We start from the raw sequence: 21,819 nt of genomic DNA, 5'->3' as shown, positions 1-21,819 counted from the left end.
AACGGCAAAAGACCCAGCCAGAAGTTCCAAGCAATTGATGTGCAACGCTTGCTCCTCTAATGACCAGGCACCGCCTGTGGAGAATTCCCTGCAGCGGGCGCCACATCCCGACCTGCTGGCAGCGGACTCTATGACCAGGTTCGGAACAGACCCGAAAATCGCTCGCCCGTTCCACGCCTCCATGTGATTTAGCCACCACGACATCTCCTCTTTCACCTCCACTGAGAAGGGGGACTGACTGGTCGTAGGACAGACCCTTCCTTAGATTGTACGCTTTCAAGCGCTGCAGAGCCCTGTAGTGAAGGGGTCCCGGGAAGAATGGCTGGATGGAAGACGACAGGAAGCCCACCACCCAGGCAATCTGCCGGAGAGAGGTATAAGTTTTGGAGATGGTCTGTCTGAGCTTGTGACGAATTTTGGCCATCTTGCGAGCCGACAGACTCAAAGAAGCGCGGACCGAATCCACGACGAAAACGAGGAACACCACGTTCTGAGCGGGACTGAAGACTGACTTGTCTTCGTTGATCACAAATCACAAATCACAGACCCTGCAAAAGAGACACCGTCTGGTGGAACTGAAGAGACAACTTCCTGGGGCACTGAGCCATGAGGAGAATGTTGTCCAGAAAAACAATCATGCGTATGCCTTGGGCCCTGAGGGACTACACCAAAGAGTGAAGCACCTTTGTGAAACACCAAGGCGCTGAAGAAAGACGGAACGGAAGGGCGGTAAACTCATAGACCTGATCCTTCCAATGGAACTGCAGAAACCGCCAGTGCGGTGGATGAATGGGAACCACCAAGTAGGCATCCATGAGGTCCAGCCTCACCATCCAATCGTACGGAAGCAAGACATCCTGGAGGAGGTGGATCCCCTCCATCTTGAAATGCCGGTAAACCAACCACCCATTGAGCTCCTTGAGGTTGATTACTGGCCGACACCCCCATCCGGTTTGTCCACCAAAAAGATGTTGCTTAAAAACCCGTTGGGATGCAGAGCTGCCCGACAAATGGTCCCTTTGTGAAGCAACGTGGAGACCTCGTCATCGACCAGCTGTGCATCGGCAACGGAGAAGCAAATGGGGCGCGGGACACTCTGCTGGAGAGGGTGCTCGTAAAACTCTATATGAAACCCCTGGATGGTTTGCAAGACCCAAGTGTCCATTGTGAAAGCTACCCAAGCCTCCCGGAAGGCCGCCAACCGACCCCCGATACGGACTTGCGCTGCTGGCAATACACTTACCGTTGGAACCACTGCCGCCAGCATTGTTCTTAAAACCTCCCCGGCCTCGGAAACGCTGCCCCCTCTTGAGGTAAAAGTCGGTGTAGGAGGCGCTGGAGTTGTATTGACCTCTCCCGGAGCCTTGTCCCCTATTGGGATTCTGCTGCATACCACGGCCGGTTGAGCGACTCCTGCCACGACCGGCCCTGTGGGAAACCCGAGGGTGGAAGATCCTCTTTATGCTGGACTGGGCCTTGTCCAATGAAGTAAACGTGGCGACGAACGTGCCCAATTCTTTCACAAAGGGTTCTGCAGAGAGATCCCCTTGTGCCACGACCCCCGCCTCCGAAGAGGCCAAATCACCCAACTTAGGGTCGAACTTGATTAATAGGGAGGGACGGCGTTCTGTCGAAAGGGCACAATTGGCATTGCCCAAAAAAATTACAGCTAGTTGCGCCCAATTTGAAAGCACTTCGGGAGAGCTAGTGGAACCAGTCACTTTAGTCTCCTCTGCCATGTCTAGTATTTTAGTCGTGGGCCCTATAGCATCCAACAGCTTGTCTTGGCAAGACCACCAAGAACAATCGATACCCTTACGGGGGTCCTTCATCTATTTGGCTAAAAACGTAGCCATCTTGGAGTCTAACTCCGGGGTGAAGGCTACTTTTCCCTCTAACGTGGGTCTGGGGCACTCAGCCTGCAAACAACCCCGAGCCTCCTTTTCCAGGGGCTTGCGGAGACGACCGGCCACAAATTTGGCCACCTTGTCCCCAGGGGCCCAAGCTGCTGACCAGGGATGAATAATTTCATCCGGGTCTAGCATGCCCGAACCGTCCTGCGGCAGCGAGGCGGAAGAGCTAGCCGGGCGCCAAGACCGCGAAGACCCTGCAGCGTCGTCAGAATCCCCCGGTGAATCTCCGTCTGGGGACGGGGAGTCCAGCGCGAGAAACGCAGACGCTCTGGAGCAGGAGCTTGGGCAGGAGATGGGGGGACCACCTTGGCTAGAAAGGCGCTCTTTAGGCGCTCAAAAGCCCTCTTATCAACCCCCTGCGCCTCATCAGGGCCACCCTCAGAACAACTCTTCTTGGGGATGGTGGGCCCTCCCCCGGAGCCGGACCATCAACAGGAGACTGGGCCCCCAAACGACCTTGTGCCAACTACGCGCACTCTTGCACTATCCTCTCAGAGAGGCGCTGCTCCATGGGCCCCACAACCTCATTCACACACCTATAAATGGAAGAATCCACCGCTTCAAAAAATGCATCATCATCATACGGGAGGTACTCCTGGACCTCCTCCTCGTACACATTATCCTGCTCCATAACACCCAGGGAGTAACACGTCAAGCACGACCAGCAGGCCAAAAAACCTTAATACTACAGAGGGATAACCTCACACTTTTAGACCTGGGGAACCCAGAAAAAAACTATGGACAGACCGAGAAATGCAACAATTTTACTCATGCAGCCCCAAGGACCGCAATCAAGGCTGCACCGGCCTCTGATGCGCTCTGGCCCTCAGCACACCGACCAGACCAAACTGCCTCCCAGCGCGTCACTGACAAAATCGTGCATCGCCCTGAGTCGATTACGCGGAACGAAGCCGCACTACGGACCCCCGCCGGGGCAACTTGAAATAAATGCGTGAAATACAGACCCCTGAGGGCGTAAGGTGAGGCAGCAAGGGGAACATGGCTCGCACGGTCTTACTCTCGCAGCGCGGCTCCCCGTTTGAGGAGACCACGCGGGACACGCCCTAGCGGGCTAATTGAGCGCTGCACGAAAAATGGCGGCGGCCGCGTAAGGAGCGCTAAAGCTCCCGTGGCCGACAGGGAATCTGCAATAAAACCAGAAACAGCGCTGGCAACACCACAAAAACCCAGCAATTAGACCCCGGGCGCAGTCCATTATAGACAAAACGCCGCGGGCGAAACAAAACATGAATATGAATATAACTTCAAACCATGGCAGGGTTACAGCCTTGCGCACATCCAAATTCCTGTCAATAGTATAACTCAGTATTAGAAAAGTGCTCTAGAGAACATCAAGAGGAGCAGCCACCTATGCCCCAGTATTCCTCCGTCACAGAAGTGGCAAAAGGAAAAATAGAAAAAGAAAATAGACGTTCCCGAGCAGAAACAAGGCAGTTAAGCCTATAAGTAACAGTCCTAAAAGTAATTCAGAGTCCAATAACTCAAACAAGCAGGTTTTCTTCTTTTATTCTTTTGGTCTTCTTTGTTCTCGTTAAAAGCACCAAGATAAGAACAGTAGCCAACACGTGTTTCGTCTCGGGTAAGTTGCCCGGCGACTTCCTCAGGGCTACAACAACAATAATAAAAAATTGTTCTATTCAAAATATTAGCCACTTATAAATTTCTCACAAAATCTGAGTACAAATAAGGGCAACCTATTAATAAAAGTGTGACTCAGATAGAGAGAAATGAGAAACTATAGGTTAAAAAAACAGAAAACTCCACCCAGTGAAAAATGACCAGAAAGTCGTGGTGTTAACCCACACCAAAGATCAAGAAAAAGACACTTGCAGCAGAAGATCACCTCTTAATAAAGAAGCGACTTCTTACTACGCCTTCAATGTGTTCCCATCAATGTGAAATTAAAAAGGAGGCCAAGACTTTCTTAATATGTTGCAGAAAGTAGCAAAGAACTCTCAATCACAGCCAGAGAAAATGCTTTCCAAGCGTTTTACTCACCCTAGAAATATAATCGCATATAAGGTGTGTGTTTATTGGTCCGCCACACCTATAGTATATTGTTGGTGTGGATCCATACACTTACAATCATAAATGTACAGAAGTCTAAAGGGGAAAATACAAGGAAAGGCATCAGTATAACTCCTGTCCCATCCTTGTGACACACAACCCAAATCAGTTAACCCTGATGTTCCAGAGTCCCAGTGCGAGATGGAGAACCCTTTCTGTAAATGCATAGTACTCCCAATCATATACAGATAGCACTACCGTTTGGAGCAACTTGAAAGAGTAAAGTTTAGACCTTTCTTGTTAAACTGATGTCTTGTAACGGACACTGTTTTCTGAAAGTACTCAAAAGGCCAACTAATGAGCATATTATAAACATTATACATGCGTTACCTTAGATAATTTCACAGTCCCGATCAAAATCTCAGATGAAAGGGGAGGTCAGTATCTACGAATGAAAGACCAAAAATAAGGTCAAACACAGCTATCACAATTACTGTCCCAACTATACACAACGTAAATCCATTAAGAGAAATATATCGGAGATATAAAAGTCACCGACACGCAACATCTATTATTATCTGCAGTAAGGATTCATGAGTATCAAAGTTCAGTATTCATATATCATATAAGACACATTATTGCGCGTCGTAACTAAGTTAAAAACCAAAACTTAATTGTCAGCTGTAGACAGACGCAAAAGAGCCGATAGTTTTACAAAGTCCCACACTATCTATATAGTGTTCTGATGCACATTGACGAGATTTGAAACAGAGCTCACCTAAATCCGAAAAGCAAGAAGGGAGAGTACGCCGATCATCGCCAGTATTCAGTTCGCGTATCAAACTGGGCGCTCCCTTGGGTTCCATTTTATCTGTATGCACGCCAATCAGGCCTGGGACGGCTCCGACAGGTGATTAAAAGAAGGACCAGTTTTTACGACCTCAAACCGGGGAGCGCCCGGTTTGATACGCGAACTGAATACTGGCGATGATCGGTGTACTCTCCCTTCTTGCTTTTCGGATTTAGGTGAGCTCTGTTTCAAATCTCGTCAATGTGCATCAGAACACTATATAGATAGTGTGGGACTTTGTAAAACTATCGGCTCTTTTGCGTCTGTCTACAGCTGACAATTAAGTTTTGGTTTTTAACTTAGTTACGACGCGCAATAATGTGTCTTATATGATATATGAATACTGAACTTTGATACTCATGAATCCTTACTGCAGATAATAATAGATGTTGCGTGTCAGTGACTTTTATATCTCCGATATATTTCTCTTAATGGATTTACGTTGTGTATAGTTGGGACAGTAATTGTGATAGCTGTGTTTGACCTTATTTTTGGTCTTTCATTCGTAGATACTGACCTCCCCTTTCATCTGAGATTTTGATCGGGACTGTGAAATTATCTAAGGTAACGCATGTATAATGTTTATAATATGCTCATTAGTTGGCCTTTTGAGTACTTTCAGAAAACAGTGTCCGTTACAAGATATCAGTTTAACAAGAAAGGTCTAAACTTTACTCTTTCAAGTTGCTCCAAACGGTAGTGCTATCTGTATATGATTGGGAGTACTATGCATTTACAGAAAGGGTTCTCCATCTGGCACTGGGACTCTGGAACATCAGGGTTGCCTGATTTGGGTTGTGTGTGACAAGGATGGGACAGGAGTTATACTGATGCCTTTCCTTGTATTTTCCCCTTTAGACTTCTGTACATTTATGATTGTAAGTGTATGGATCCACACCAACAATATACTATAGGTGTGGCGGACCAATAAACACACACCTTATATCCGATTATATTTCTAGGGTGAGTAAAACGCTTGGAAAGCATTTTCTCTGGCTGTGATTGAGAGTTCTTTGCTACTTTCTGCAACATATTAAGAAAGTCTTGGCCTCCTTTTTAATTTCACATTGATGGGAACACATTGAAGGCGTAGTAAGAAGTCGCTTCTTTATTAAGAGGTGATCTTCTGCTGCGAGTGTCTTTTTCTTGATCTTTGGTGTGGGTTAACACCACGACTTTCTGGTCATTTTTCACTGGGTGGAGTTTTCTGTTTTTTTAACCTATAGTTTCTCATTTCTCTCTATCTGAGTCACACTTTTATTAATAGCTTGCCCTTATTTGTACTCAGATTTTGTGAGAAATTTATAAGTGGCTAATATTTTGAATAGAACAATTTTTTATTATTGTTGTTGTAGCCCTGAGGAAGTCGCCGGGCAACTTACCCGAGACGAAACACATGTTGGCTACTGTTCTTATCTTGGTGCTTTTAACGAGAACAAAGAAGACCAAAAGAATAAAAGAAGAAAACATGAATATGAACACACAATTTAAGGTGAAGAAAAAAACCACTTAACTGGTTGCGCAAGCAGCGAAGAAAGAGGAAGGAAAGCCAAGATGGAGGGACTTTGTAGACTGCATGGACACTGTGGAAGGACTTGATATGTGGCACCCCTCTGGAACTGTGGGGGTTGTAGTTCCGTGGTCAAGCTTCTGTTGTTTTTACTAATGGATTGGTTCTGTTTTTTCCTGTGGTTAAAGGAAAAAAAGAATGTTAATGCTTTTCTGGCTGCTGTAAAAATTGATTTGTTATTAAAGCGAAGAGAGAAAAGCATAATCTGAGCTTCCAGTCCTGACATAGAATCGGGTTTTTTTGCGTACATAAATTGGGAGGTGGGAGACTAACCTTGAAATCGGTGGTCTCCCACCTGAATCGGGAGGGTTGGCATGTATGCAAGCTGGACAGGAGGACTGTCGCAGGGGGGAGCTGGCACGAGGACCTGCTCAAAGGGGTCACATTACGGCCTCCATTAAGTGTGTACTGGGGAGGGTGGGAGCGCTGGGTGGCGGGAGGAAGGAAACGGCAGGAGGAGGGAAATGGTGGGAAGAGGGGGACAACGGACATTAAGAGGTAGAAATAAGATCAGAAATGAGTAGAAAGAGGCAGAATAAAGGTGCGAATGAGCAGAAAGAGATTAAAATAAAGGTCAGAAATGAGCAGAAAAAGGCTGAAAACGTCAGAAATTAGCAGAAAGAGGCAGAATAATGGTCAGAAACAAGCAGGAAGAGGCAAAATATAGGGCGGGAGCGAGCAGAAAGGGGCAAAATAAAAGTCGGTAACGAGCAGAACAAGGCAAAATAACCGGAAGAACGAGCAGCAAGAGCCAAAATAGAGGGCAGGAGCGAGCAGAGAAGAGGCAGATATACGGTCAAAGGAGGCACAAAACCGAAGACCGCAGAGAGTAACAGACTGCAGGCAAGCTGGACAGTAGGACCGTCGCAGGAGGAGCTGGCGTGACGACCTGCTTGTTCAGACATAGGAGTAATGCTGTATGGATAAACTGGTCTGGGACATTTGCATAATTTTTCCTATGCTGCCAATGATTCCTTATGCAGTGCGAATGAGATGTTCATGATTGGCACTCTTTCTCATCTCACTAACTTGGGATGAGAAAAAGAAGACAACTCGGGACAAACACTGGATATGGTTGTAAAAGAAGCCAGCATCTTAATTATTCATAATGAGCCGTCACGAACAACATTTACTCCAATGTCTGAAGATGTGTGCAATAAAATAATGTGCTCCAGCAAACACTCTTGAGTCCGCAATGGACATTGGCTTTCATCGTATCTATACAGTTTTTGTCATCTGGCACTCCTCTGATGACATCTATTATTAATTTGTCACTTACGGTCTATTTCTGTGGAAAAGAACCATCATTCCAGCGCTGTAAAAAAAGAAATGTAAAAAACCTGTCCTCAATTCTGATGACCCTGCTAATTTTAGACCTGTATCTGTCCCCCTTTATCTCTAAAGTATTGGGGACCAAATAATGTCAAATGCTTGTTGAGTTGCGTAATTTTTGAGCATCCATACAAGCAGGCTTCAGACCACATCGTCCCACTGAGATGGTCACTATGTTAGCTATTGACAGCCTCCGAGCGCAGGTGGATAAAGATTGCTCAGGAATAATTTTACTCCTAGACCTCTCAGCGGCATTCTTAACAAATGCTCCTACGTCTTCCACAGCTAAATATCAAAAGCTTGGGACAGATCTGAAACTATACAAAAGAGATATTTCTCATCAACATAGTAAACATTCCTGTGAGGAGTTCCACAGTGCTCAGTAGGCCCCCGTTTATTGCTCAATCTTTGCATGCCTCCCACGGCAAGAAAGGTAAGTAAATTTAAGGTTTCATGCAACATTTACACAGATGATTACCGCTAATAATGAATCTGCTGGATGGCTCACATAAATCTCAGACAGGAGGGCATGCTATAATGAACAACATCATGAATTGGATGAGTAATAGGTATTTGAAAGTTAACTCCAATAAATCAGAAATCTTGTCAGAATACACTAAATTGAACCCTCTGGAATTCTTCATTATGGCCACCTAATTTTGGCGATTGTCCTTGCCTGGTCCCAAGTGTTTGAAACCTTTGTATCATTATTAACTTAAAAATGGATCTCAAAAACGACCTATCAAGTGTTTGAAGTCTGTTGTCATCAGATTAGCCTTCTGAAACGCATCAAACCCTCCCTGTCCTTCCATAATATCCCAAGGTTAGCACCTTTGTTCACTCAGGGCTGTATTACGGTAGTTTGACTTACCTAGGACTTCCCGAATTAGGCATTTAAAGACTACAGAAAATACCAAATGCCCTTAAATACCCAATTTTTATTGGAATGCTTACAGTAATTTCGTTTGTAACCAGTTTAAAAGCAGATCTTTGTTAAATCATCTTGCTTCATGTTCAAAGTCTTTATTGGGCTTGGAAGTGGTTGTACAGTCTAAACGTAAATGATGAATTCAGGAGTGGGCAACCAATTGGTGTAATCCCACTGGTTGATTGTCTTTTGTATATTTAGATTCATATTGATCACGCTTTCTAGGTGCTATACAGAAGATACTTGCCTAGTCTTTCCTTCTTGTGCTGGGCTCTGCGATATTTCCTTTCTAGTATACTGATGTCAACTACTTTGCATGAGTAATGACTCAAATACCCTTTTCGGGCGAATCAACAATCTGAGGTGAATTTTGTGTTCTGGTGCATTTTGGTTTTCGGGAGAGGCATCGCCAGTCACCTCAAAACTGAAAGAAATTCACGGAAGGAAAACAAGGTTTTTTGTTGTTGTTTTTTTTACCCAAACACTCAATTGCAGGGGTGTGCACGTCATGTAACCTACAGCACTAAAACTGATAAACCACTTGTTAAAGGAAAATATGATTTACCTTACTTTTATTTTCAATATATATTGTATTCCCACTATATTTTATCGTGCAAATTGCAGACTTTGAAATTAGCTGTAGCCAGGGTCGGATTGGGATATAAAATTGGCCTGGGCACCCAAAAAACAAGAGGCCCATATTTGAAGAATGCAACCTTTAATGAATCATTGTGTAGTTAGCTTTAGAGGCTTATTTTTATTTCCACTCTTTGGCCCCCTGAGAATCCCACTCGGGCTCAGATCTCTGAGGCTCCAGCTCACTCTCGGGAGCCTTTGGTCCAGCTCATCTTCTGGCCACCAGATTTCCATGTTTACCATTAAACTCAGTAACTCTTGCTCACGCTTACCTAAAAGCTTCAGGATACCCTCATTTCACTGAAACCATGTTTACCAGGAGATTTTGCAAAGCTTATATTTCTGTGTACTTGCAAATGGTCACCACCAGATCTCTGAAGCTCTTGTTTACTCTCATTGGGCATTAGGTGGCGGTGAATATTTGCTTCAGATGTATTGCTTCATTTAGGTCCCCGAGTCCGCAACTCACCATTAGCTTCCTGGTGTTCATGCTCACTCGGTTACCCAAAGCCTTGCTTACTCTCATGTCTTAAATGCTTCTGATTGCTCCACTGACTCCTGCAGTCAGTAGCTACCTACTTTAGCACACCTTAACGTTTTCAGAAGACCACCATTCCCCATAGAAATTCAATGGATTTCGGTCTTTGTGACTACTTTGATTTCTGCAGTCTTCCAAAGGTAATTCGGGTAAGTGTAGGGACCTTGGTCTGGCTCTGGTATTGGACAGTGGAAGAGCCTGATTTCGAGTTAGATGGTAGTGAAAAAGCCACCTATTTCTGAAAGATGTGTTAGAACCAGAGGAGAATCGACTGTTGGTGTTTCCTTTACCATACTATCTGTTTATTTAAGGAAACTCCATTGGTGTGTTCTACTGTGGATTTAGCACTTCCTGTAGGTACTTCTTAATCAAGCCATAAACTACTTGACAGTCGGAGAACTAAGGAGTGTGATAAAGCACTAATCCAACTGTTCCTTATTCTCACTGACCCGGAAACGTCGGACATCCTCTTCTCAATCGACGCTTTGTTTCATTGTTCGCTGTACACTCTTTTTCTCCATTTGTTATCTCCTTTCTTTTCCCTTTTGTTTCCCATCCTTCACTCTCCATAGCACTCTATCATTCAACCCTTTTCGCTACTAAATCTTTCCTGACCCTTTCTCTGTCTCTCCGCCACTCTCACTGTCTCTTGTTTCCTTTTGTCTCTCTCTCTCATTTCCTATTTCTCGCCTCTTTTATCCCAGGATGGAGGGTATTTTTTTTTTTTAATATATATATATTTTTTTTACAGTAACACTGCCAAAATAGTTCTTTTTGTTTTATCCGTTTATTCAGATTTTTTTAAATTGCAGTTATTTAAAACTTTGGTGGTTCTTGTTTTCTTTCTCTCCTTCCATTGCACAGGATTAAAGTGACACTCCCAATCTCAGTCCGAGAAAACTGCCAGCAGGCACCTGCAGCTTGTCTGTCCGATCGTTGTGACCTGCTGTAGAAAACAAATGCCTCCTTCCCTCTCCGAACACTTCTTAATTTTACTGCTCCAAAGACGCACCTCCCACAAAGGCTCACTGACACCTCTTGAGCCCCGGGGTGGAAGGAGGTGCACCAACCACTTGATGTGTGTCCTCCACCGCCCAATTGCCATTCTGCAAATAACAATTAATGGGCTTAATATATGGCTTGCCAAGACTACCTCAGCAGTCTATTGGTTAGAAACACCAGCCCGAGTATGTGCGACTCCTTTATCCACACACGAAAAAAACAGCCCACTAGCTCTCCTCTGCCACAGGCCCCTTGGGCCCCGACCGATTGCGGCCTTCATTTCAGTTTGATCCCTCTACGGTGATTGTAGTTTCCATTTCAGGGTCAGGGTCAGGCTCTTGCTGTGGTCCCTAGTTTCAGACTCTGTCGGATGGGGGTCGGTCCTTCAGTGTGAAAGCTGCACTAACTTGGAACACCCTCCCAGTTGAAATTCGTCAGTTAGACGATCTGCTTTCTTTCCGGAGAGCCGTCAAGACCTTTCTGTTTTAGTTGTTTATCTTAGGCGGTCCCGTTTCTGTTATGTTGTGTTCCTCCTTGTCTCTGCGCCGGGACGCTCCTTGGCTGGAGTAGCTGTGCGCACAATAAATCAATTTAACATAACATAACATTTGTTAGGTTTGATAAGCGCTGAAAACATTGCTTGAGTTAACATTCTGTGCTATTGTACTGCTCAACCGCCCTTGCAAAAATTACTGCATTATTTTTGTGAGCAGTAGAAGATCAAAAAATTGCACAGAAGCAGCATAGTTTTAGACACTTTTTTTAATGACAAATGTGTCTTTTCTTTGCACAACTATTCCATAGACCCCTTTTCCCCAACAGTCATGCCTGTACATGTGGAGACTTTAGATTTCCAGCCATGCCACTCCAGAATGTGCAGAAATGTCTCTTCCTGCCTCCCCTGAGTGCAGAGAGCTGTGAATGAATATATACAGAACGCAGCAGATGGGGTGGGGTTAGAGGGAGGCATGCCCACGTGTGTGCAGAACATAACTGGACATGGATGAGTTTCTGTAGTGTGGCTGAAGGTGTGGCGGGTGTAGCTGAACATCACTCTGGGTATATAAAATGTAAACGAGGGAGTGCTGTTTCGCCATATGTTTGCAGTGTGCCCGGCCCAAGACCCCTTTTGACCCCCATACAGGCTCCTAAGAATACGAATACTGTGTGCCCTTGAGTCTAGTAGCCAATGATCTTAATGTTTTTACGCTGAGGGTGGATTTGACCATCCTGTATTTGCGCCCCTTCACAGGTTCCTTTTTGGAATATGAATGCTACTTGATTATTAAAATTTCTTTTGCAGACTTTCTTTGCCTACGTGTCAACAGATTTGTACAAAAATGTTCATAGGATTGTAAATTGTGTCTACTTTGGTGTAGAAATACTTCTACAAATCCCTAGTTAAATAAGAAATTATTCAGCCCTTCAGTATGATATGTGACCAAAGATTTAAAATATTAAAATGTAATTTCTGAAGAAATATGTTGCACATTTATTCTTAGATCTGGATACCTGAAAGCCAAACAATATATGGAAGAAGAAAATTATGATAAAATTATCAGTGAATGCACTAAAGAAATAGAGGCACGAGGCAAATACATGGCAGAAGCATTGCTACTTCGTGCCACTTTTTACCTTCTGATTGGCAATGCTGCAGCTGCTAAACCCGACCTTGATCAGGTGGTCAGTATGGAGAGTGCCAATGTCAAGGTAGGACAGCAGGTATTATGTTATTTTTAGCTTCCGTTATGATACAATAATTGGTCTTCGTGTTCAATATAAAGTGGTTGACTGCTAGTATGACATGCCCAAATTGTTTAGAATCTCGTTTTGGTTCTTTATGGGCCCTGAAAATGTTTTGTTTAGCATAAAAGTGTTCTTGTGTTATTTTGCTGGTTTTTAGTTTTCGTTGTATGAGCACTGTCTATTGTTTGTTTGCTGCTTCCCTCGCATGAGTGTGTAAAAACGTGAAATTTATAACCCAAACCTATACCAAATACACAAATTCTTCAAACGGTGATTAAAAACACAATTTCAGGACCCGTGAGGCTAGAGGGAAAAGTTACCGTAATATTTGTTTAGATTTGTTTAATCATAGAAGGTCCCAGAATTCAGTATTTTGAGAATACAAGCAAGTCTGTGCGGCATTTCCAAGGAGCACAGTACATGATGTTTATTTAAGAAGGACTTTGGGGGGGGGGGGGAGAAATCGGGGTGCACTTTGATCAGCCGTTTCCTTTTCCAAACTGTGATGCGCCCTAATTCTAGGCTCTGGAGCGTTGATCAGGCCGCGTAGCGCGGAGCCTATGAATATACTCAGCCCACACATTCACTGAGTTTGGAGACCGCGCCTCCGAGCGGGCGGCTCCTTTTATTGGCAACCCCGCAGGCCACGCCTGGCCCGCGGATGGAGTGGGGCGGTCTTTTAACAACTAGACCGTGAGATACTACATCCCTATCCAACTCGGTCAATGAAAACAAAATCACAACTCAAATAGTTCAGACAGTTCAACCACATTGGTGGTGGTACTTGCGTGTCTTCCGCCTGCAGCCTCTGGATGTCCTCAGGCGAAGTCCTTCAACCGCTGGCTGCGGTGAGGATTCGGCCTCCTACTATACCGTTGCAGAGAGCCTCGCAGTCGCGGACTGGTGGGAAGTCCGCGGGCTGGGCTGGACACAGGTACGGTGATGGTCTCTGTGGTCTCTGGTGTCTGTGTAGGTGCGCCATCTGTTGGTCCCTCCGTGTGCCTCCCGGGGTGTTCTGGGGGCACTTCCTTGAACCAGGACACGTTTCGGGACACCTCCTCCTCCTTTTTGGGCGGTTACCATGGTCCCGCGATTCGCGGTGACTGTCCAGGGCCCTGGTTCATAGTTCGTTTTAAATTTTCCTCCGGGGCGGCGGTCCTTCAGGAGGACGGTGGCCCCTGTGTGGATTGTCCTCGGTGCGGCCCGGCGACGGAGGCCTGCTCGTTGATTTCGGCGGGCTCTCCGGTCTTGCAAGTCCTCAGCCTCCATTGGGGGTGGCGACCACCCCGGGCAGGTGGGAAGTAGATCTCTCCGTGGGCCATGAAGCATCAGTGCCCACGGGCTCCTCTGGGTGGTGCAGTGTGGCGAGCTTCGGTATTCCTGCAAGAATTAGTGGAGTCGTTTTTCCGGGTCCGCTTGTTCTACGCCCGCAATGCGAAACACCTTGTTTAGGGTGCGCATAAAACGTTCCACATCGCCATTGGCTTGCGGCCACTGAGGGGTTATCTGCCGGTGATGTATTCCTCTCTGTCTTAGAAAGGGGGCAAACTCGGCTCCCTGAAATGGTGGTCCGTTGTCGCTGCGGATTTCGTGTGGGAACCCAAACATGGCAAACACTTTTTCTAGGATGGGTTCTATTTGGGCGAACGCTGGGGATGCCACTGGTTCTACTATGGGGTACTTCGAGAACGCATCCACGAGCACCAGCGTGTGTTTCCCTCCGGGGAAGCTCCCACAGTCTATGCTTACTCTTGACCATGGGACGGTGCAAGCGTCTTCGGTGATCACCGGAGCAGGTCTTTCTGAGCTGCTGGTCAACTGGCACAACGGGCATCGACGGACATATTATTCCACCATATTCCCCAGCTCCGGGAACCAGACTTTCTCTCTCATTCTGGCTTTCATTTTTGTTATTCCTTGATGCCCTCCGTGGGCCAGCTGCGTCGCCTTGTGCCTCAGGGCTCGCGGTATCACCAGCCTGGGTGCTCGGAGCAGGATCCCGTCGCTTGTGGCGCTGAGTTCGTTTCGTATGTGCCACATCTTCGCTGTGTGTTCTCGCTCTTCCGGACTCCAGGAGTTAGCTTGCTGCAGATAGTTTGTCCACGATCCTTCCTGGACTGCTTTCAGAGTCTTGTTGCATACAGCATCTGTGGTGGCCGCCTCTTTGATATCCTCCAGAGTCATGGTCAGGGGACAGGCCGCTGTGGATACTAGGTGCACGTAATGTTCGACGTCTTCCGTGTCCTCCTGTGTTTCGACCGGTACGGGGTGTCTGGATAAAAAGTCTGCTTTTTTTTTTGGCTCCTGGCCGGTATACCACCTCCATTTCTTACGGTTGCAGCTGAACCGCCCATCTCTCGATACGCGGAGGTGGGTACGGCGCCGTCCCTTTGAAGAGTGGCATCAGTGGTTGATGGTCTGTGACCATCGTGAACGGTTGTCCTTTTAGGTAAAGATGGAAGTGGTTGCAGGCCCATTTGATAGCCAACGCTTCTCGTTCAAATTGAGCGTATCTGGTTTCTGTAGGTGTCAGGGACTTACTGGCGAAGGATAATGCTGCCCAGTGACCCAGTTCGTGTTCCTGGGCCAGCACGGCGCCGAGCCCTACTGGGCTTGCGTCCACGAGTACTTCCGTTCGCTTCGTTGGGTCAAAGTATGCCAGCGTGGCTTCTCCTAGAAGGGCATCTTTTATTCCTTGGAACGTCTCCTCCTCTTTCTGCCCCCATTGCCACTTTGCGTCTGATCTTGTGAGGGCTCTTAGGGGTTCCGCTCGAGTGGCTAATCCTGGGATGAATTTCCCGCAGTATGTTGCCATACCTAGAAAGCTGTGCACTTCCGTCGGTGTTGTCGGTGCGGGTGCGTCCTTGATGGATTGTGAATTCCTTGGGTCTACCTGGATGCCCTCTTGGTTGAACACGTACCCAAAGAACTCTAGAGAAGGCTGGAAAACTGGCACTTGTCCTTGTGTAGGGTCGCCCCGTGTTCTTTGAGGCGTGTCAGTGTGTTGCGAAGGTGTTTGTAGTGATCCGTGGCTGTCGCCGAGTGGATTAAAATATCGTCGCTGACGTTTAACACATCGGGTAAGCCTGACAACATTTCTCGTATCGTGTTTTGGAACACTTCCGCAGCTGAAGATATTCCGAAGTTGAGTCTTTTATATCTTCGTAGCCCCAGGTGGGTGCTTAAAGTGGTGATGTAGCAGCTTTCCTTAGATAACGGGAGCTGGTGATATCCTGCATTTAAGTCAATCTTTGAGAACCACTTTGACCCGTTTACATCTGCGATAATATCATCCATTGTTGGCGTGATGTGGCGTTCCCTCCGTATGGCTTTGTTTGGCAACCTCATGTTGATACAGAGTCGTATAGCTCCCGGCTGCTTAGGCTTTTCCGCGATGACCATTGGGGACACCCAGGGCGTTGGTCCCGACACATTTTCAATGACGCCTTGTTTTTCCAGGGTCTCTAGCTCTTTTTCTACTAGCGGCCGCAGGTGGAATGGGACTCTCCTGTGTCGCAAGGTGACTGGGACGACTGTTTTGTCAATGTGTAGTTTGACCGGGTCGCATCTCATGCGTCCAAGTCCTTGGAATAGCTCAGGGAACTGTTTGAGCAGCTCCTCTACTTGGTGGGTCTGGATTCTCCTTGTGAAAGAAACAGTCCAAGGTCCTCTGTGGTGTGGCTGCTTAGTAGGGTGTCCTGCTTCCCTATCGATGACGTGGATTGTCGTCGTTACTTCAAGGTCGTCTGCCTTGACGGGAACTGTGATCTTTCCTTTCAATGGAAGAGGGGTGTCCGCTCCATAGGCGTAGATTTTGGTTTTGGATGGCTTCACTGGAGGGCAAGGCCTTAGGCGTCGATATTGTTGAAGACCCATTACGTTAACTGTGGCACCAGTGTCGATGACTGCTTTAACTTCCGTTCCCGCCACGTGGACCACACACGTTGGTTGAGGCCTGCGGAGTAGCTTGAGTTCCCGCGCAAACGAGATCAGGTATGCTTCTCCGTCGTCATCGTCCGACGAGTCTTCACTCGCCTCTTGGTATCTCCTGCCCTTCCTTTTCGAGTCCTCTGGCGGCATCTCCTCTGTTACTGATAGTTGCCGTACTGCCTTTGTCGGGGGCCTTCGGTATCGGAATTCGCGGCCTCTGGTGCGTCTTTGGCATACGGAGGCAAAGTGGTTGGGTATTCCGTAGTTGGTGCACGTTTTCCCTTGCGCGGGGCAGTCTTTTGCGGCATGTGTTTCATGTCCACAGTATCCACACCTTGGCTTGGTCCCTTCCGGCTTTGGACTTCTGAATGAGTCGCCTCTTGGCTTGACTCGGAGAGCGTCTGCACGTTCTGTTTTGATAGTTTCGGACCGTCCCTGAGGTTTGATAAGTGCCTGGTCCATCTCGTTTGCTCTGGCTGCCGACAGGTCGTGTGACCTTGCTAGTACTAGCATATCTTCGAGCCCGATCTTCGGTTGGCGCAGGATGAGCCCTCTCAGCGTCTTATCTCGGCATCCCTGGATCAGTTGTGCGCGTATTTCCTTTGGCTGGTCATCGTCTGTGCATGTGCTGGTGAGTTCACGAAGCCAGGCATAAAATACGTCCATCGACTTCCCCTCTCTCTGCCGAGCTTGGCGCAATTTGAACCGTTCGAAATCTGGGTTCAACTGTAGATCAAAATGGGCGTCGAGGGCGGCCACCGCCGCGTTGTAATCGGCGACTGCTCCTGTGTTGGGCAAATGCTTGAATAGCTTGAAGATTTCGTCCCCTGCGTAATGCAGGAGCAGGGATCTTTTCACTGCGTCATCTGTCTCCCTGGTTGCGATAAAGTAGTTGTTGAGCCGTTCTATCCAAATCTTCCATCGGGGAGAGGCTGTCGCGGGGTCCTCTAACTCACTGAACGGGGTAGGACTCCTAATGCCGCGTGTTGGAACGGAATGTGGGCCGGTACTGCTGCTTGGCCTGGTGCGGCCCCTGGGCCTGGTGCTGCCCCTTGGTCGTTGTCTCCCATTGTGCTTATTGTTGGTTGCTACCTTGTCCTTGCGGGGCAGGCGGTGTACCCCTCCCTTGCTTGCTTATTGTATCGGTTCTGGTGACCCAGAGTAAGTAGCTAGGCCTCTTGCTATGTGACTCTGTGCTATTGTGGGCCTGTTGCAGTTCGGTGGTAGTGGATCTCCAAGGGGTGTGTGCTGTGGGCATGTGTTCTTTTCTTTTCCTTAGCAGCCTCCCCTGGGACTCAGCTCACTATTGGTATATCTTTACCGGGGTTGGTTTTGGCCCTCTGCCTGTTTGCAGCTCTCTTCTGTATTGCGCTGGCTGTCCTCGTGGGGTAAATGCGTGAGGATGCACTCACCGTATTCCTTTTAGCTATTCTCGGCGATACCATGTGGCCGGGTGCACTCTGTGAGGCCTGGTGTACGTGCGTGTGTGTGCCGATTTCCGGCGCTCCGATTCACTTTTGTTTTCTCTCCGGTGCGTGGCGGGCACTCGGCAGCTGGGGCGCGGGTCTTTTGATCTCCCGCCCTCGTCGCCAGTGTGATGCGCCCTAATTCTAGGCTCTGGAGCATTGATCAGGCCGCGTAGCGTGGAGCCTATGAATATACTCAGCCCACACATTCACTGAGTTTGGAGACCGCGCCCCCGAGAGTGCGGCTCCTTTTATTGGAAACCACGCAGGCCACGCCATGGTCCGCGGATGGAGTGGGGCGGTCTTTCAACAACTAGACCGTGAGATACTACACAAACCACCACTTTAAAGATGTCTGTGTGCTTTAAAGCAAAGCACTGTCATGTCTCCATACTACTTGCGTATGCTTAAAGGCAGGGCTTTAAGTGGGCCGGGTCTGAGCACCGGCAGTTTTTTTTTTTTAGAGGGCCTCGAAACGGGTCTCTATCGTGCTCTGTTGCGTGCCCTGGCACAGGCAGTCCGTTTTTTTTCTCCAGACTGCAGTGACAGCAGACACATCGGTGTACGCGTGGAGAGCGTTGTAGGGGAAGGGAAATCCTTTAAAGAGAGTCATTTTCTCTCTGGATTTCCCTTCTCTTTTTGAAACTCAGGAGCAGCAACATTGTTGTGGTGTCACCAGGTCTTTAAGTGGAAGTTTTTTTCAATAGTATATACAAGCCATAGTTGCTGCTTATTTATCTTATGCAACTAACAAAGCTAATCGTCGTGACTTGTAGGTATGATTTTACTTGTTATATCATATATCTAGGTGCAATGACAGAAACAGCAAAATACAAGTTGGGTGGCACACTGTGCTATACACCAGGGCACAAGTCCTAAAAAAAGAAGTGGGGGGACTGACCGAGTAAGACACTATGCAAGTGACATCATGACGCGTGCCATCACAGCACATGGCGTCACGACGTAACACTATAAAAGAAAATGGTGCTAATTAAAATATTTATGTAATTAAAATATTTATGTAAATACTGGGACAGACCAACCAATCTGAGTCTTAGTGTCTGCACTTACAGAATAGGAACAGAACAAAGGCAAAAGCATGCATCTCTTAGGTACCTGTGAAGAGTTAGCAAGCTGTGTGCCTTTGTTTCCCCTCTGTGGCATTAACATTTGAGTGAGGTTACAGGCTGCCTCCAGTCAAGATATTCAAACAAAAAGAGGCCTGATGGCCTGTTAACTTCCGCCTGGCTGGTGGTAAAAAAAAAAAAAAACACCCCTCGCTGCCTGCACGTTGCTGCTGGAAATGAAAAGCTGAACGTGTCCCGGTGTCTTGCACCAGGACAAGTTCAGCAACTTGTTGGCAGGGGGGACGGCGTCCACCCTGTGAAAATAGTGGGTGGATGCCGTGCACCTGCGTGTACCCCCGACTCGTGCCCTGCTAAACACAGATTTTTAGCGTACATGTTGTTAAGCCACGCCCTTAATTACATTGACCAGCCATTTGAGAGACCCCCCAGTTTTTCCATCCCACTTAAAGCCCAGCTTAAAGGGTCAGCTTCTTTCTCCATCTTTATTCTATGGCCTAGTGGTAACTGAGGAGGAAACGGAAAATAGAATAATTCACATAGATAGCCTGTTCTAGGAAGGCCAAGACCTAGGTCGAAACTTGAGAACAGTTTGAAATGAAATGCCCCGATTTCTCAGCTGTGATTATGTTTTTTGTAACACATACGTCTCTCCAAGGGCGTAGCTGGTAGAGTGCAACAGCTCTTGCGGAGAGAAGGGGCCCAAAATCACCGTCTGCTCCTTCGGTATTTTTAAATGCGTAACCACTAAATGTGCCTGTTACAGATCACTATGTGCTAGTCATACCCTACTGTAGTCCAGCCACTCCTTATGATTTGTCCTTCCGTGCTTCACAAGTATGCCCCTGCTCTCTGCGTCCTTTAGTGCAGGAGGCCAGCAGGATAACTACAGCTTTCTCTTTCTGGCTTCAGCATGTCAAGCAAAACAAAGGGTGAAGACCAGCTGCACATCTTTCTGCGCTGCATATAATTTTCCTTTGGTCACACGGTTTGATATTCGTGTAAAGCATATTGGTTTCCTGGTTCCAAATCCTCCTGTGTATCCAAGTTTGAAAGTACTTTTAAATGAATAAGTCCACCGAGAAGAATTCACTTAAATGGGGAAGGAACATGAGAGAATTCCATATTCAATTATTTTCTAGTAGATTTATCAGATGACCCCCCAGAGGTTTTACAAAGTGCTTTTTCAGGTAGATTGCTATTCACATATCTATATTAATATTTTGGTATTAGTCACCTGCCCAGTCCTCCACCCCCAACTTCACTGTAGTCAATCATGCCAAGTTCTAAACTCTGCCTAGCTCAAAACAAAGGCAAAATTCACCTGTGACTTGAAGCTTTTTGAGATGTGTGTAAACTTGCCAAACGTGAGCAGTACCGAGTAACTGTGGAAGATTAAAAGAAAATACCGGTTCTCTGTCAACGCTGGGCAAAAAGGGTCATTACAAAATTGCATGGGGATTGGGTAAACTAGAAGAAAAATATGTATTATTGTAGTAATTGAAACATGACAAATCATTTAGTGGGGTTTTCCAGTGGTGATGTGCGTTTGTAATGGGGTTAATATGTTCTGGGGCCTTCATAAACTCCAAAAAGCAAATGAGATCTGATGCGCTCATATTAAAGTCTTTTATCCTTTAACTTGAACAGTGTTACTATTATTATCACTGATGTCGCCTCCTGTGGCAGGAAGACCAGTGCAGCAAATCCTGTAAAAGGAAACGAACCCGTTTTCTGAAAGGTTCGGCCTTCATTTTACCTGTTTACAATTGGGGACCATGGCAACCATGCTATGCCACTGATTCTCTGTTACACTCCAGTCTGATGTCACCTTGATTTTTACATGTTGTATCTAGTGAGTTGTGAGTGACATAGCTAAAGATTGGGAATTTTTTAATTTGGTAGAGGTTAACTGTACCCATTACGCCAAATGTTTTTGTCTCAGAATGGGCTTTCACTTTTTAAACGCATAGTTATATCGGGGGCAGGGTATCGGAAAATATTAGGGTATAATTATGAATGTCAGACATTTAAGGGGAAACGTCTGCCATCTCTAATGTCTCTTTATTCTATACAGCTTCGTGCCAATGCACTAATCAAACGAGGTAGTATGTATATGCAACAGCAACAACCTCATCTTTCCACTCAAGATTTCAACATGGCTGCTGATATTGATCCTCAGAATGCTGACGTCTATCATCACAGAGGGCAGGTAATTGAGATGCTGGATGGTCTACAGTGTTACAGAAAGGTCATTTTGCTGAATGCATTTAATAATTAATGACCTAATCCCATGATCTTGTAGTTGGGCTTCCAATAACATTATTTCTTCAGCCCTTCCTCATCCTGTTCCTTACTTAATTGAGGTGTGTCCTCTGCCTTTAAGCTACACGTGACCTAGCTAAAAGTAAAACATCACTCCCTCCCCTCCTCATCAGACTTTGCTCTGAGTCGACTTACAAAGCGGAGAGACCAAAAAGAGGAGGATCACGCATATCGCTTCTGTTTTGTCTGCATCCCCGAAGATGTCTTAGTGTTCTAGAAAGGGAGAGCATGCCTCTTTGATTCTCTGGCATCCAGGTGACTAGGACTGTGAGCGGGGCACACTGTGGCAGGGGGAATCCGGTTTACTGTATCATAGTGGTGCAGCTGTGGATGTGTCCCTCTTTGCCTGCCTGCTGGCGCTCTGGTTGCTTGGGCGACTTGAGGTGGTATCAGTGGTGCAAGGAGTGCTACATGACTTTCCTTTTGGGTCGAACTAGCCTGTGTCTGCTTTGTATGGCATCAGGGGGAGC

General features: G+C 46.8%; 1 protein-coding gene across 2 annotated transcripts in view; it reads left to right on the top strand.

Annotated features, from left to right (window-relative positions):
* TOMM70 (translocase of outer mitochondrial membrane 70) overlaps positions 1–21,819 on the top strand; it is a 252,001-nt gene that overhangs the window by 123,914 nt on the left and 106,268 nt on the right. Inside the window, exons 6-7 of one of the 2 annotated variants that reach the window (XM_085622469.1) lie at positions 12,300–12,507; positions 21,102–21,236. In XM_085622469.1, the coding sequence (XP_085478595.1) occupies positions 12,300–12,507; positions 21,102–21,236 (343 nt within the window). Of the gene's footprint in view, positions 1–12,299; positions 12,520–21,101; positions 21,237–21,819 lie in introns of both variants that reach the window. The other variant, XM_085622468.1, reaches the window with a different exon arrangement.

This window comes from Triturus cristatus, chromosome 8 (genome assembly GCF_964204655.1).
Source record: "Triturus cristatus chromosome 8, aTriCri1.1, whole genome shotgun sequence".
NCBI lineage: Eukaryota > Metazoa > Chordata > Amphibia > Caudata > Salamandridae > Triturus > Triturus cristatus.
This window is presented reverse-complemented; position numbering and strand designations above follow the sequence as displayed.